Source organism: Belonocnema kinseyi, chromosome 2 (genome assembly GCF_010883055.1).
Source record: "Belonocnema kinseyi isolate 2016_QV_RU_SX_M_011 chromosome 2, B_treatae_v1, whole genome shotgun sequence".
Lineage (NCBI taxonomy): Eukaryota > Metazoa > Arthropoda > Insecta > Hymenoptera > Cynipidae > Belonocnema > Belonocnema kinseyi.
This window is the reverse complement of record NC_046658.1, coordinates 35,554,242-35,572,506: the sequence shown is the minus strand read 5'-3', so window position 1 is coordinate 35,572,506 and position 18,265 is coordinate 35,554,242. Positions and strand designations below refer to the sequence as shown.

Sequence of the window (18,265 nt, the reverse complement as noted above, 5' to 3'; positions counted from 1 at the left end):
CGTTGCCATTTACTTTACCTTGATACACTTGTTTCGTTAGTCGTTCATTTGGCATCCTCTCAACATGTCCGAACCATCTTAACCGATTTCTTTCCCATGTGTATGCTAGCGACTCTTCTGCACCACATTCTTTTAGAATTATCTCGTTACTTTTTTAATATTCAAAATTTCAAATCCAATATTAAAAAAAGATTGATTTTTGACTAGTAGACAAAAACACTTAACATCAACGTATTTATTAAGAATTACATTGACCAAAATTTCAAAATAAAAATAATGAAAAATATGTATATAAATCCATTTTAATTACAAGTATTTAAATGAACAAAAATAACAATAATTTACAATTATCACTTGTAGACATTTTAAATTAAGATCATGCCATGAAATATATTGAAGCCCCGAGTTTTTCTGCTTCGGTTTCTCTTTAATTGTTAATCTTATTTTTTTATGAACAATATTGGCACTGAAAAAAAACTCTTACAAATGCCAGTACCAGAAATTAAAAAAGTGCGGTTATACGCAGTTCCACAGGTCCGCCATCTTGGCACGTTTTTACCAGGTATTTTACCTGTTTTCTACGTAAAATACTTCACTGAGGTATTTTAAGTAAAAAAATCCCTCAGTTACGTGTAACTGCACATCCCTGGTCACCCCCCTGGTGTCAAGAAACATCCTTTGAATCCAAGAGGATGTTTCTCTAAGTTATAGCTAAATATTATAATTAAAATTCACTAAATAAAATGGTAGATATCTTAATATTTTTAAGAATACAATAAACTGTCATTTATGAATATTGGATCGATGTTATCGGAGATAAAACTGTCCTTGAAAAGATCTAAGCCCCACTAAGCTATTTTCGATAATAGAAAAAATTCTGTATCTCTGAAATGAACGAAAATACTTTTGATAGGTGAAGAAGTACAGTCTAGAAATATAATTACTTATTCAGATCAATTCTGAAATTTTAATTTGATTTTAAAAATTAAGAGTTTAATTTATTTAGTTTAAAACCTCTTTTCTTAACGCAATTTTTCGAAGTTGCGTCACTTTAGAGTCATATAATTTAATTTTTCAGTCTGATGGAACTCACGCTGAAAATTGTGGTATTATGAAAAACAAAGTATATCAATTGGGGTGAAACTCACCTGCGCATCTGCAACTATGCGGCGCATTAAGGCCAGGGTGGGGTGTGATGTGACGGCTTCATCGAGGACAAGTACATCACTGTCCTTGTTCAACCGATTCAAGCTGGACAAAGCTGAAAGAATAGAAATTTTTAAATCAGTTCTTGAGTAAAAACATTCTTCAAAATTCATTTTCGAAAGCTCAAAATTTCTGCAAACCACCACCGAGAAAAGAAGGAAGAAAATAGAAAACTTTAAAGAAAGTAATTCCTACAGTTTACTTAAAGTACTGAAAAAAATATTTGGCAGGGATATCAAAACATTTAGTTGCTACAAAAGCAGCAATGTATTTTAATTAATTTTTTTTTAAACTTTGTCAAGTCAACTAATTTAGGATAAAGTTCCGAATAGTACATACCGCCGAATAATTTGAAACTGCGTATATCTATGTATTTTGACTCGCTGATTACGAAAATGATAGTGAAAATACGCGAAAATTGATTTTCATGGTAAAAACCATTGAAAACCCCATAAAAATCATGAATATGAAAAATCACAGAAATAAAGCACAATATGTAGCGTTGTCACAAAGGTGCAAACATTATTTCTGCGACTTGTCACAGGCGTGCCTTTCCGACCCCCAAGAGACGTTGGAAAGGGGTAGGGGTTTGACCAACATTATTTCTGTGATCATTCACAGGGTTTCTTCCCCGACTCCCACGAGAAGTTGGAAAGAGATAGGGGTTTGACCAACATCTTGCTCCGTAACTAGTCGCAGGGTTACACCACTACATATTGTGCTATTTTTCTGTGATTTTTCATATTTATCGTCGTTTTTCTCAAAAGCTATTACTGCAGCCCTAATTTACCTCAAGTGCCAACGTAAACAAAAAATTTACAATAGTTATACACAAATTATGAAAAATAAAAAAATGTTAATTTCTCAAAATTGGCTTGACCGATTTTTAAAGCTCAAATATATGTTGCATAGGTTATTGGAGCAACTAAAAAAAATTAACAATTAATTTTTTTACGAACGTGTCTGTATTTATGTCTGCATGCGAGCACGATAACTTTTCAAAAAATTAATCTTTTTGATTGGCCTTTGGTATACTCTTTAAGTCTTGAAAGCTCAAGGTCAAGTTAGTTAGCCAGCCGTTTGGGATACAAATTCAAAAAGTGAGCGCATTTTGAAAATGCTTAAGTCCACATTATTTTAATTCAAAAACTCTGTGTAAGGATATTTTTAGTAATTATAAATATTGTCAGAGTTATAGCACTCACAAAATTATAAAAAAATAAACGAAAATGAAAATGTTAAGCTAAATAATGCACGCTGTGAAAATAAGCTAAGAAAAGAAAAACTTTAATTTTTGAAGGCCCTACAAGATTATCATAAAAACTTTTCGAATTTTTTCGAAAAACTGAAAATTCAAATTTGACGGCACAAAAAATAATTAAAAATAAAAAATTAGTTTGTTTGGTCGAACTATGCAAGATACGATTAAAGATGAATCAATAAAAATTGCGCATACAAAAAATATCTACAAATTTTGTATTATTCACTTTTTCATAGGACGCGTAGTTTTATCTTTATCCGTAGAAAACAACATTAAAAATATAAAAATTAGATTTTTACACAAAAGATACAAGCTTCGAAACAAATAAAGAGCCAAAAATTGCTCACAAAAAAAAATGTACAAATTTGCTATCAATCATTTTTTGATAGAATGCTTTGTTTTTTTTAATTATGACAAATAACATTGACAATAAAAAACTCGAATCTTTGGAAAAATGATGCAAGCTACGAAAACACATGAATGACAACAAAATTGTGCATTAAAAAAAGATCTACAAATTTGTAATAAACTCTTGATCTAAGAATACATTCAAAATGAAAAAAATTAACTTTTTGAAAAAACGACACAAGCTACAATAACATTTTTACTAATAAAATTTTGCGCCTAAATTATATCTACAAATTTTCTTCAAGCCACTTTACGATAGGATGCATATTTTTGGTTTAAATCGTAAAAAGTAATATTGAAAATAAACAAATTACATTTATGAAAAAAAGACACAAGTTGCATTAAAATGTTTAATAACAAAGTTGTTGTTTTTAATATGATGCGTACTTTTTAAAATTTTAAACCAAGATAATGGTAATATGTATATTTCAATAATAATAATACATATTATGAATTGTAATAATATAAATTTATCATAATGATACATGTTTCATAGTAGCTGAGAATAAAAATGAGTGGAAAACAAGGAGCAAATATTAAAGTAATCATAACAAATAAAATTTCTACAATATTTTTCAATATCTAAATAAGCAGTACCAGCCCGAGGTGCAGAAATAAATATAATTTACATTGGATTAAATAGTGTTGCACATAGTGTAGAAAAATTCACATTTTAGACAAAACGGAGTGCCTAGCACGAGACATGTGATGAGAATGTCTTCGTTAAAGCCGAAGTAGCTTTAACAAAAAATAATTCACAATCACCAACTTACATTTGTCGATTTTTTTACCTTTTATTTTAAAAGGCATGCGCCATCATCATTATCATTATCATTATCGAGCGCAAAGCGCGGGATAAATATATTATCGAGCGGCATTGGCGCGTTCAAACTTGCAAGCGAAGGGAGCCTACTTAATTTTCACCGAATAACATTTTTTAGGGGTCTAGCTACCCTTGCACATCACGCATTATCCAGACATGTAAAGGACAGGTTTCATTTTTTAAATTGCCAATTAAATATCATTAAATATCTTGCCTTTTTATACATTTAATTTTCGATACTTAAAAATTAAAAAACACAAAAATTTTTGTATTCCCCGAATAATATACTGAGCGACTTCGTTTGAAAAAAGATCTTTAAACCACGCCCTCACTACATATACATCCAAAATGATAAAAATGTTAGTTTTGATATTCAATACTTGAAAATCGCCAAAAATGAATTAGGTATTTTCAGTTCAACCATTAGCTAACTTCACTTCGTTAAAAGATGAGGGGAAACCAATGGATTAAATGCACAGAACAAACCTTTATTTCTGTAATATCTTGGTAATTAATAATAAATATTATCTTTTTTTATTTCATTAAATAGTAATTAAAAAATAAAAACTATATTTCAAATACACTTATATAGAAAAAAATAGCTTTTACGAAGATATTGGCAAAATATGGCAAAAATGAACTGTATCCTATGCATTTGGTCCCTTGTTTTCCCCTCAGCAATCTACGAAGTGAAGTTAGCTGTTTATTGAAGTGAAAATAACTAATATAAAAGAGTTTAAGAAAGGACCAATTCGATTTTCGATATTTGAAAATTAAAAAATGTTAAAAAATGATTTTTTTATGCTAGAATGGTTACAAACCGTTCCGAACGGTCTTATCCGGCTTATAATTGGAGCGTGAAAAAAGAAGAATTTTGTCGTTTTTTTTAAAGTGCAAATATGGGAAATGGAACTTGTAATTTTTAAGATTTTAGATGTACATGTTGCGAGGGTGTTTTTTAAACTTCGAAAAATACACTGGGTCAATTTGATCCACACATCATTTTTTGATCAAGAAATTTTGTAAAGAAATTTGAAAAGTGGGCGCTCTCTTAAACTCTGCTAATATAGCTCGAGCATATTACCATATAGTAACGGTGGGTTTAGAGTTTTTTTCTAAAGATGCAATTTTCGAAAATTAAACCTGTCTTTTGCATGTCTGGATAATACGTGATGTTTCGAGGGTGGCTCACCCTTAAGAAAATGTTTTTCGGTAAAAATTTAGTTGGTCCCCATTCTAATGGAATTACATACATACTAAGGGCAATAATTATTTATTTATTTTTTTAAACCACAATAAGAGAAAAAGAAATAAGAGTTTTTCCATTTTTCAATGTTTTTATTATAACTTTGAAAAACAAATTTTTTATGTTGGCACTTGGGGTAAATAAATGTTATCATGGTAGGAATTTACCCCTTAAATATGAAACAAAAACAAGCAGGTTCAGGCAGTAGTTAGGGCAGTAGTTAGGGCAGCAGGCAGCTCATACACCATTAAACATTAAAGTTTCTGAATCAGTGTCAAAAACGCGAAACCGATTCAACTTCAAATAGAAACACAATACCTCTCATTAACGATTCAATTCATCTTGCGAGTTCAAACTTTGCTGGCAAGACTGGGCCGCGGCCGGTCGCCCGGCCCAGCTTGATCACATCGATGTCCACGAAGTTGGCACCGCCATTTTTTATTAAAAAAAAAATTTATACTGAATTGTGCCGCAACATTTTTTTCATAAAAATGAAAATATCAACTAAAATTGGCCTTACGAACCTTTTTCGAGACACTGCAAATAAAAATATATAAAATCCGAATTTCGAAAATCTGAAATTTGTGCTGTTTTCTGCTTGGTGTGCAAAACAATTTAGATTTTTAGAAATTAGAAATAGATTTCTTTCAAAAACGGCTCCAGTAAAAATTTTGTATTTTATAAAAAAAGTTTAAAACATCCCAGATACAAAATCCAGAGAAGCATTCATGGTTTTCGTTCCTTTGGTTTGAATTCATCTCAATAGAACCGTGTAAAAGTGTTTATACTCTTTTTCATTACTTGTTCTTTTGAACTAAAAATGAAATATCTGCATTTTTCTTTCTATTATTATGAATATAATGCCTGTGTTTCTCTACTTAATATTATAAATATATTGTGCTCCTCTTCTTAAAAAAATAAAGTGAAATATGATAAAAATAACAATTATTTTCTAAATTATTCTCTATTGAATTAATACCTCACTCTCACTTATTTATATTTCAGTGAAAAAGAGACAAACGGCAGTCGTCCGTGGCGAGTGGCGGCTCTTCAGTCAAGGTAGGATTTCCCAAAGGCTAACGTATTTCTAAGTAGTATAAAAAGTAGTCACAGTGATCACGGAATAGTAACTTCAGCGGTCTTTATAGTTGTCCATTGATCTCGCTAAGTAGTTAGCCATAGTCGGCTATCTGACTCTCGGAATTCTCAGTGCACAGCCCCTCAGAATAGAGCATGTACCAAGGGCTTCTGCTGAATATGCTTACAATATTTAACAAGCAGTCGCGGACGATTGGTCAAGGGTGGTCCCGATTGAATTAATCCCCAAGCGAAGGCGTAACAACCGTGACGAAAGCTGAACGGCGCCTGGGTAAGGTGTTTTGACGGTGACTCTGGGATGCCGGGCGACCTCTCACACCGTGCAGCCTTATCCTTGCACGCGGGATTTTACAAGGATGGATGAGCCTCATCCAGGTTTCTCTCAACTTAACTGGATGACAAGCTTCGTGGAGATTTTCGCAAAAATCCAACACAACATATGGTGGGAATTTCAAAGTCAAGATTCGACAGTTCGCGTGCGAACTGCAGATCCGTAATCACACACTTAACAAGTCATTGTTGACAGAATACGGGAACCATCTGACGCTAGGAAAAGTCTAGAGCGGAATGAGAGGTGGGTCAGAGAAGACCAATAGTTTCTCTATGACCCGTCTCGACTCTTCCAAGACCCTCTAGTTACTATCGATCATCCGCCTAAACTATAGGAGGTCGAAGTATTTAGAAGAGAAGTCTGCGAAGTTTAGCATCCACTGAAAGAAGACTCAAAGAACATAAAAAGCTTCAAGGAGCTACGCAATGCCCCCATAACACCTGAGGAAGACTGCCCACCTATCACTACCGAGGAGGCGAAGAAAGGATTAAGAGGTATGAAGAACCATTCCACTATCTCTCGCCCTCTGCCATTCCGGAGGGCCCTTTTGTAAAATGCCTGGAAATCGTAAGCATAAGGTCACTCACGTATTTTACATGTATGATCTTAAGGTTGTAACATTACTACTACTTGCTAACCGGGGATTGACTTTGTGTTTATTTCTATTCTTCATTTGATTACTGCAATTGGTTGATTTTAATAAGTGATCTTACATATACCAAAAATTTCATTAATGTTTGGTAATAATACTGTTGCATTTTAAACTTATCTCAAAGATATTTATTTTGATCTAGAGATTTGTTCAACTTGCTTTTACTTTATCCTTTCCAGTAAATTGCAACCAACAAAATACATTGATTTCAATACTGATAGGATATTAACTTCTTTGTTGGCAGACAGAATTCGACAAAAAGTACCCAAAATGGCAGAAAAATTTGTTATTCTTAAAATTTGTATCCTAGGGTTTTTAGAGTCGCTGAACCCGAAAGTGAAGTCAAAATTAAACAATTTTGAATAGCGGACAAAAATATACGCCATTTAAAATTTTCGAATTTTGACTTCAAATTCTGATTCAGTGACCTCAAAACCCCTTTCTTACCGAGATTGATTCAAATCTAGCCGTTTTTGTACTTTCGTCCACCATATTGGATCCGCATTTAACAATTACACTTGAACCTGATTTTTTTTTTACAAAAAGAAAATAAGCAAAACTTATTTTTAAATTATTTTATTTTTAAATTTCAATAGCTAACGCAACCATGCACAACGAGGTTTCTTTATCGCAAGATAAAGTGCAAAGTCGTTACAATAAAAGTTGCGCACACTATTTTTTCATTTTTTTTTAAATCCCCAGACTAAAATGCAAACATGCACAAGGAGGTCTCCACATAAACGTGGAGAGCAAAGTCATTCCAATCATGCATTAAAAAAAAACTAAATTCCCAAAAACCTACGTCTAACTATCCGAATTCTGATGAATTTGGATAGTTTAGTTGACGGAAGTTTGTAATTAGAGGGCAGCGTCCTTTTTGAATGAAGCTTATTCTATTACAATGCTGCGTTCAAGGACAGGTGGATCAGTGAACCAAGGAAGACTCCCTCCTCGTAAACCCTCGAGTAAGAAGTCCTGATAACTGAAGCGAAGCAAAGAAGAGAACCCGGTACCGATATCGCAATCAATTTATAGAATGCATTGGTCCCACGCTACCCCCACATATTAGCTGATGGCGCGCGCAATCGATCGTATGATTGAATGATTTCGTAAATCATCCCTTAGCTCTACCTGGCTGTCCACTTTTGAGTCATGAGCATATCAATATAAATATTCGCCCGTAGCTTTATTATTAAATTCCAATTATAAAAATAGAACGGACCGTCTCAAGGTCTATGCTGAACATAAAAACCAACTGCACCTAGATCTAGGGATTGTCGAAGAATATTCACAAGAGATTGAAATGGAGTTTGAGTTAAAAAATAAGTCGAGGTTGATTTGAAGTGAGGAAAACTTATTGGCTTTGGCATTCCAAACTATCGGCGAGGTACACAGTAGCTGCAACGAACATGCTTGCCTATCCCGTAGTCCTCTATTCATTTGGAGTGATTCCATGGACGAGAGACGAGCTCAGATCCCTTGATATCGAGACACAAAAGGTTATGCACATGAACAAAAGTATGCTCCTTAAGTCTTCTGTCGCGCGACTCTGCATCTCGCAGCATCGGAGTGCTCGTGGAATAGTGAATCTTGAATGTCTTCACAACAGCATTGCAAATGGACGAGACCATCTTCTTAGAACAATCAAGAAGACGAAGAATCAGGCAAAGGAGCGCTTTATACAAAGCGGTGGAGGAGTCTACTGAAACATTTGCCTTGAATTCAATAAAGGGGTAAGCAAAATGCATCAAATCTTATCCATATCGATTCCTCACTCCAGAAGGCCCGTATTAAGAGGGTGCAGGAGGAGTCTTAATACCGTTCCTCTAAACACTCCTAGGGAAATCGAAACAATTGTCGAGAATGAGAAGTGCCGCATATACTTTTTGGCATCAGCTGACAAAGACAAAGGCAATGAGAATACAAAGCAGGAGAAGTATAAAGACGTTATAAGGAAGTTGCGAAGGTTACACTCGGAATATTCTGTTAAGATAATCATCCTTATCATTGGTGGTCTTGTAGGTACCGAGCTTTCACTGGTTAATGGCCTGATAAGCACGTGTCATCAACATGCTAATACCCTTGCCGGGAAAATGCAAAAGACGGTCATCCTCGGGTCACTCCATGTGCTCAAGGTGCACGATACATTTAATGAATTATCGTACTGAGTCCGTCACAGACTGTAACCACCTATCTCACGGTCGAGACGTGGTTACTAGAGTGGTCCAAACATGCATTTCAAAAAATTTTCGCTCTAGAGGGCAAGTCAACTCTTACTGCCGTAAAAATGTAATTTTTTATTATTGGAGCATATTTGGGGTGCTTTAAGGGAGCAAGGGTGCGGCTGAAATGAAAGTTATTAGTATGGTTTTATTTTCTAGACATTCCTCTTCAATCCACAAAAAACTTGACACGTTTCTATCAAACTCTGAAGTATGAGTTCAATTCTCCGAAAATCCAAATTTTCACCATGCTAATTAAATGGGATTTTGAAGTGTCCGGTGACATGTGTAAATATTTAAATTTCGAAGGAATCTGAGATATAAAGGAATCTGAGCTCGTCCTTCGTCCATGGAACCACTCTAAACGAATAGAGGATTACCGGGATGGCAAGCATATTCGTTGCAGATACTGTATACCTCGCAGATAGTTTAAATACCAAATCTGCCAGATGAGACACTTGTGTCTGCTTCGGAGAGTATCGTTTTTATATGCCACGGTCTTGTATAGCGCTTTCGTCGACGAGATCAGGTTCTTCGGAGATGCTACCAAGTTTTCCTTGCTTCAAATCAACCTTGGTGCATTTTTCTAACCCAAACTCCATTCCAATCTCCTGAGAATATTTTGTCGACAATGCTTATATCTAGGCGTAGTTGCTTTTTATTTTTAGCATATACGTTAAGATTATCTATGTAAAATACAGGTTTTCCAGAAAAGTACCCTTCGGAATAGCGAAGTGTGAGAGATAGTGGCGACAATAATGTGAGGGGCAAAAGAGGAGTGGGCTCATGGTGTCACCCTAAAAGACACCTTTCTGAAAGGTGACGTTGTTAATTGTCACACGATGTTTTCCAGATGAAATAGTAAATCATGTTTTCCAAAGCGGTATCAATCTCTCTATGCACCACACGATGTGCGGATGAATCTTTGAGCTTTCCAACAGACAGATTATAAATTTACGGGAGGTTGAATTTAAAGCTTTCCGGTAATCAATCCAGGTCTTTGATAGGTAGTGGACACAGGTCCGATTGTCCGGTAAATTCAATCATTTAGTATAGCCATGAAGATCTGACCTTACAGAGTGTGGGTTAAACAACCACCGCATGCCTGGGCCTACTGGAATTTACCGTCATCTAAAACTGCACCGGCTCCCACCAGAACCATGGTAAATTACACTTATAGCCACGTCTCACGACCGTGAGATGGTTTGTTGACCGTGAGATGGTAGTTGCTCCCAGTGGGACGTAGGGGCGGTTGTGTTGTTGAAATACATGTTATTGAATCATTTTGAGTACATAGTTTTTTTTAAATTTCTTAAGAGATTTGAAGAGTTATTGTCTTTCTGAAAACGAATTTAGAGACTGTCAATTGTAAATTTTAGTTTTGGTTCATATTTTTTTTTTATTTCAAGCTCATTTTCTGAGCAATCCTTTAAAAATCCTGATTCGCTTTTTCATTCCTTTCGAGGAAATAGAATTGCAAATACTTGCGAGTAAAAACCTGTGGAGTGGTATATGGTAACTCTAAGGAAGCATCCAGAGGTGACTGTTGTCACCTCCAACGCTCGCGGCCACTTGTATTTGTATACCTACAACATTAGGGCAGAGGTTGCAAGCATTGTATTGGATTGTCTTATAACATCCTAATCTCATCAGTCATTTGATTTAGTCTGTGGCTATGATGTATAACCGGGTTCACCCGAGTAAAAGTTTTGAATGAAATAAGATAAAAAAGATTTGTTTGCCGTTAAATGATTCTAAGAGTTTTTGCATCCACTCCAATTTACATTTTCCGGAACTTCTGATTAGAGTGTATAGCCTGCGCGCTAGTAGATGTTATATCGTCTCGGATGTTAAATGCGATTAAAACGTTTTATACATCTAGTATAAATAGGTTATCACATCGTGTAACCAGACCATTCTGACATTCACTAAACTGTCTTATATATCTGCTACTCTTGAATTAGTTCCATAAACTTTATGAAACTTATTTTTTCCGTGTACATTTTAGAGTGAAAAATAGGGTACCAATTAGAAATCAACATTTTTACATTTTTGAAAAGTTAACTGGGTTTTTTACTTGCTAGTAAAATAAAGATTTCCAGCTTTTTTAAAATTGAAAAACAATGTTTTAAAGCTCCCATTTATTTTTGTCATTTTATATAAAATAATGTTTTCATTTATCAATTTTTATAACGTACCAATTCATATCTACAAACCTCGATCAGTCCTTGAAATAATTTAGATTTTATGGAGGAAAACCCCCTAAACATAATACAAATGAAAAAAACCCAATATTTTGAGGTAATATTGGCCTCTAAACATAAAAACGTATCATTTGATCGTAATTTAAACACTAAAATAGTTCATAACACAGTCCCTAAACAGTTGTTCTCGTTGCTGTAAAGAAATAAAAAATAAAAAAATTATTAATAAAATTGTCAAAGGAGTATTTAAAATTTTTGATAGTTTTTATCACGAAGTTTCATTTAGATTAATCATTATTGGGGTTGCTTTCCATTTATCAGAAATGAAGACCTTCCACAAAAAAATGTTTGGGGGTCATTTTAGAGCCTTAATTTTGTAAAGAAATGATCAATTTTAGGCTTATTTTTGAATTAAATTTAATTAGTTTCAAGTAATAATAACTGTTTATGATACAAGTTTTTCAATAAAATCTATTTAGATTAATTCCTGTATTCATAGTGAATTCTCGTGCTTTGGAAAATATTTTAATTATTAATCCCGAATATATATTCCTTATCATTCTGACATTTTGGGACAAAAAACAAAGTTTTTCAGTTTTTTAGTTTTATAACGTAAAAAATTTTAAGATGAAAAATTCTTTCATTCCTTAATATTTATGTAATTAGTTTGAAATGTAAGCCCGATACTCTACAAAAGAAAAAGAAAATCTCCTGCTATTTGAATGAAAGAGGTACAGGAGAGTGCATTATTTTCAATAGGACATTATTTTTAATGTGAGAAGATCACGATTTCTATAATTTCAAGTGTCGTATATGTCTAATCGTTTACAAATTAAAAATATTGAGTGCTAAAGGGCAACCCAACTTATAGAATAATATAACATAAAAATACCTCTCCAACTGCGTAATAACTACATACATTTTAATACCCATAAATGTGTATGCAAACAAAAGAAACAAGCCCAATCAGTACAATGAGTAATAAGAGAAAAGCCGTGGCTAGGCGTACCAAAATTTTGGTACAAATACTTCGTTGTTTCGGTATACGCAGACACAGCTTAAGATAGAAATAGAGAGAAGTTAGATGAACCAAACACAAAGTAGGGGAGAGGGCTGGGTTGTGAACCATTACTTATTTTTCTTTCCCTAATTGACATATCGCCAATCTTTCGACTGTCAAGTTTGTCTTTTGACATGACTCAGTTTTTGTGGTTACACCCAAGTGTACAGACGTATTGCTTGTAACAGCTACAGACATCGTGTTTGAAAATCGATTGCGAACAGTTTTTTTTTTATTGGAAGCGCGGTTGTTTTTAACGTTTCCAAAATGGCTTCATGGCTGGGTTGAGAACCTCTGGTGGGGCTGGGTTATGGGTTTATATATTATAAAATTATGGGTGTTTTACCTCGTATTTTTTTACTTTTATTGGGATTTGCCATATGGTTGGAAACCCAGCCACTTTTTTTCAAGAGCCAAAAATCGCGTTTTATGCTTACCTTTCTAACGGTATCTTGGATTATTCGATATTTTTATTCTGTGAAAAGTTAGAGCCCAAAATCAAAACCCGGTTCACAACCCAGCCCTTTACCCTAGTTCGATATTAAGCTACCATCATTTGCTTTTATGCTTTATTTTATTTATTATCATAAGAGATTCTCACAATGCTTAAAAGTTATGAAAATTTTGTAGAAATATACAGAAGAGAGGAAAATAAACTGAGAAAGAATTAACTTGCATTCCTTTACAAATTTCCGTGTATTTATTCATATTAGCCATTTTGCAGTTACGTAAACTCAATATAATATATTTTCTCCAAATATATATATACAGTTTATCAAAGTAGTTAGCTCTACTATATGAAGTCTTATAGAGGAAATTTATGCAGTTCTTTTTCTATTGCAAGCGCCAGGAAGAAAAAGAGACAGAGAGTAAACAGCCCCAGAGCTAATCAAGACAAACAATTCTTAGCTACTTTAACCTTCACCTTTTAGCCGAGACTCACCTTCTTCGAGAGGTTGCGCTTTCTTTGCGAAAGCTCTAGAAAACACGCCGCGAGACTTCGAGGCACCCACGCCGTTTTCAACGACTGTGCTCATATTGTATTTTTCTCTCAAAAGAACCTTTCACCCATGAGATGTTTCCGGAAGAAGTAAAGCCATCTGGAAGGGTTACATTTTGTTTTCTGTTGTTAAAATACACTAACTGGCAAACTTTCTGCTGTTTGGCCAGTAAAGGATTGTGTTCTACATAAGATAGTACCAGCCTTATAATATCAATAATTATAATGTTAGAAATAAATTATAAATGTCTCTTAGAATAACTTGTGTCAATGATCTGTGTAGAACATAGGTATTCAAACTTTCTATAAACCGGAAGAAATTGCTCGCCTTTTAAACTTGTTCATCCAGAAAATTAAAATGAAAGAAACTATATTTTACATGAAAAAAAAAAATTAGTAACATTTTTCGTTCATCAAGACAGATCTCAATTTTATTCAGGATTTTGTAACAAATGTTTCGAACACATCGAAAAAAATCTAGCTTTCGTTGCAGCATGTTCTTCTTGCAAAATATTTTAGGCCCGTTTTAGACTTAAATCTATAGATTTAAGTCCACCTATTGTCTTGAAAGAAGGGCTTAAGCCTATTTTTCCGATCGTAGCTGTAGACAATGTTCTTAAAATGAACACGTATTATTTCATATGCATCATAAAATGTTAAATCTCTAGTTACAACTGTGTATTTGCCCGGTTCCAAAGAACGGAAACTAAAACTTGAGTTTTAGGCGCTACGCCCCTTTTTTAGTAGCCGGTCATATATATACATATATTTGGAAAGTTTAAAACTTTCAGGAAGCAATAATGCTGATAAGTCCAAATGAATTAAGACTTATCTTACACGACATACAAGCATGTTCACTCTGCACACACATTAATCGCTAGGGTGGCATTGGGATCCGAAAAAGTGTATTTGATTTTAAATCGATACGTACACTCCCGGTCAACTAGGAAATGCCCCCCCCCCCCCGTATGATCCGAAATTCTTCGAAATAAGAAGTTTTACAGTAACAAGGTTTCTGGTTGGGGACTGGCCGGGCTATGTTTGTTTTTTTGGAGCCTAACCGTGCGATGTTCGGAGATTCGCTGGGAAAAATTCATGTCAAAACCCCAGTCGGGGGCTGACTGGGCTCTGATCGGATAAATCTAATGATCGAATGCTCAGACAGTAGCTGGCCGGGCACTGATTGGCACTAGTAAAATTGTTAAACTTTGTTTATAACTTAATTACTTTTTCTGATTTCATTAAGAAAAGGATGCATATACCCGCATGGATGTTCCACGTGTGGAAATATATTGGGTGAATATCTTTTTGACACCATAAATTTTAAGGTTGCATGAGATCAGACTTACAAACCATGCATTTTGTGACAAAAATTCGATGACAATTCTGAAATTCGAACTGTTTCATTTTTAAAGAAAAAAATTCTAAGTTCCATCTTTATGTAAAATTTCAAATGTTTAGAAAAAATTTACATTTTATATCAATCTTAAACGTTGTAAAATAGTATAAAACACCTAAAAACCAAACCTTACACGGAAAATAAAAAATTTTATTATTAAGAAATTGTCAACATTCACGATTAAATTTCTGAGTTCCGTAGTTAAAAACAGTAAATGTTCATAAAAAATTACATTTCCTGTCATTTTAAAAAGTTGTACTATTTTGGTTTATTCATTAATGTACATAAAATCTATATTTGTTTGAAGAAATTTTTCATTGGCATTAGGGTCTTATGAAAATACTTAATTATAAAACATGCATTTCTTAAATTATTAGATTGGCAGACGTTTCGAACACGGGTAGAGGTCCTCCTCAGTTCCAGTTATAAGATTTAAATGAAATTAAAATTAAAAGTTTGGCATTCAGTATTTGGTAAAAAATGTGTTTTCATGCATAAACTTCGTATTTATATGTCGTGCAGCTCCTCTCTCTCTCTCTATCTCTCTCACTCTCCCTCTCTCTCCTTCTCCATTTCACTCTCCTTCTTTTTTTCACCGTCAATTCTCTCTCTGTGTGGTCGTCCCGTTGCGTCGCAGAAAGATTAGGTGATCGCGGGGAAGTAAATCACTTCGTAATCCCACAAACACAAAAATCACAAAAACGTCGCACAAAGACATACAATAAAAGTTTGAGATGAAGTTAATGTAAAGAAACGCAAAATCAGCGATTGAGAATTTTTATAAAACAGAATTTCTGTAAATATAAAAAGGATAGTTTTCGACATAAAGAAAATTCGAGAAATTCGCTCCGCTTAAAATCACGAAGAAACTGAAACAGTATTCGCAGAGGTCCTCCAGTTGTACAACTTACAGGGTTCAAAGAAACGGAGCTTTAATTATTGAAAGGGGCTGTGGCCGTAATTCTACCTGAAAATTGAGATGAACGGTTGCCGGTTCCCGTTAGGAGACGACAACCGCAGTGATCACGTGTTCTCAAAATTTGTTTCGCTTTACAACAGGATAGTATATTTTTGAAAATTTTTCCACGTCAGTTCTTAAATTGAAAGCATTCTCATTACCAGTAATATGATACATTTCCAACATCAGCCGTTTGCGATAGTGATATTTATTCGCAAGAATTTTCGCGTTATCAAAATCGAAAAAATTATTTTTCTCAATACTATGCTTAGTGAACATTGTCTGTTTGTTAGGGACCTTATTTATATCTTTCTTGCGTTCCTTAACTCTTACTCCTAACGGAAGTTTATTTTGGCCTGTGTAAACCGCTTCAGTTCATGCTGAAAAATTTATACTGGTTGACTATCACCTATTTTGCGCACTTTTATCACAAATAGCTATTCTTTCTAACCTGTACTGAAAGGACGTGTTTTCATGCATGTAAGTGGTTTAGTAGCTTTTTCCGCCTGCTTCTTTATAGAGAATTCGGTTATCCTCCATTGGTCTAATCCAAAAGCTACTTTCTTTGTGCTTTGCATAGCCTCCAAGGTAAAATTCTGATGCAGGTTATGGACAAAAAGTATTGTGCAAAACATAGGCGAAAGGCGATAAACGCGCGTGCAAATTGCACCTGATCCGAGGGGCGCTCCTCTCTCCGCGGCTCAACTGCACCTCACACGAACTTCAATCGTCTTCTCTACACGCTTGATACACAATGTACTACAGTCAAACTCTGACATAACGCCCCTGGAATTTTTTTGGAAGGTACCCCTTCCTAGAATTGATGCCGCAACGCTGGAATGGGTAAGAGGAACTGTGAGGGGTTGCCGTGCTCACTCAGATATTACAAAACAGGAGCGCTGCGGGTAAGGCGCTATATTCTAACGGTCTACATGTGTCACTGCGTCATGACGTTCCGACAGTTGACTTAAAACGAGAAGCACACGCGAATAAGCACGATGGCGAACTCACTTTGAGCAGCAGCGGGTCTACGATGTTACTAGATAACTGAAGCCGATGGGACTGATTCTCTGATTAGAGTACTTCACGCGAATATATATCGCGTAGTAGCAGTTGGAAGTTGTTACACTACGGTTTAAAATTAATTATTTCCTATAAGATTTCTCGTATGACATAGACAGAGATAGAGAGAGTATGATCGTTTCAAAACAAAAAGTCTTGTCATTAAAACACGATCAGATCCACTCTGTCTATCTCACATGAAGAAGGAGAAATCTGATCGACTTTGATCATCAAAATCCCACTGCAGAGTTTATAATGTCAAACTGTCAAGTGTTGACGTGAAAATAGTGAAAACTGTGGTTTTCGTGGAGAGTTAATTTAATATATTTATAAAAACAAGTGATTTTCTGTTCAATAACTTTTTCGTCTGTCTGGTTATGAAACTGCGTCGCATGCATTAGATGCGATTACGCAGAGGTGCGTGTTTCCCCACTTGAAGCGTTGACGTGCAGTATTTTGGTGAAAAAATGATGTGATTTTGGATGATACCGTGTTTGAATGGTTTGAGTAAGCGAGAGACTGAGTATCTGAAGCAATTATTCAAGAGAAAGATCTTATTTTAAACTCTCTACTCAGTAAAATTCACTGGAGAAGGTTCATACGCCCCTGATTGTTTAAGTTCGGAGCGGATATATATCCAGTTCGGTTAGGTTAGGTCAGGTCTGCCATCAGTACTAGAACCGGAGCTCTCTCCGACTTTGACTGTATTTCCTGAGAGAAGAAAATATTGTATTGTTCCTATTGCCACCGAAACTTTTTAGATGCTATTTTAATTCGTTTTTGTGTACCTGGGTTTAAAAAAATCGAGTTATGTTTCAAGCGATAATAAGCGGCTTGTGTAACGTTGCCATATGCAATATGTATTAATACTTGTATTCGCTTTCAAATAATTAGAAAGCTTATAAATAATTACATTTTCTATCAATTTATTATTCCCATCACGTTTTTTACATTTGGCAATGGGTGAACGACTTAGTGCCACATTATAGGGTAAACTAGATCATAACTGAGGAATTTATTTGTGTTTGTTCGGCAATTGAATGTATACCATATATTACTATAACGGGCCAGATAAAGCTTATATGTGCGTGTACAAATCAAAAGGTGCTATCTCGGTAGAAAAAAAAATAAAGGTTCATTTTTTCAGAGGCCGCTGGTGTTTCCAATACTATTTGTATGGGATTTTCAAGCTCCCAAACTTTACGCTTTTTCATTTTAACCTACCGCGATAGCGCTATGTCATTTGTAGAAGTGGATATAATTAGAACATCAGTACCCTATTTAAATGCCTTTTTGCTCTTCATTGTCAAAAATAAGTAAAATCTAACCGCTTGG

At 34.6% G+C, this 18,265-nt stretch overlaps 1 protein-coding gene across 2 annotated transcripts in view; it reads right to left on the bottom strand.

Moving 5' to 3' along the window:
- LOC117167570 (kazrin) overlaps positions 1-13,605 on the bottom strand; it is a 182,226-nt gene extending 168,621 nt beyond the window's left edge. For both annotated transcript variants that reach the window (XM_033352604.1, XM_033352605.1), the window contains exons 1-2: positions 13,455-13,605; positions 1,149-1,261 (exon numbers count right to left, since the gene is read on the bottom strand). In XM_033352604.1, the coding sequence (XP_033208495.1) occupies positions 1,149-1,261; positions 13,455-13,548 (207 nt within the window). In that variant the 5' untranslated portion in view covers positions 13,549-13,605. The remainder of the gene's footprint in view (positions 1-1,148; positions 1,262-13,454) is intronic.
- Between the last annotated feature and the right edge of the window lie 4,660 nt (positions 13,606-18,265).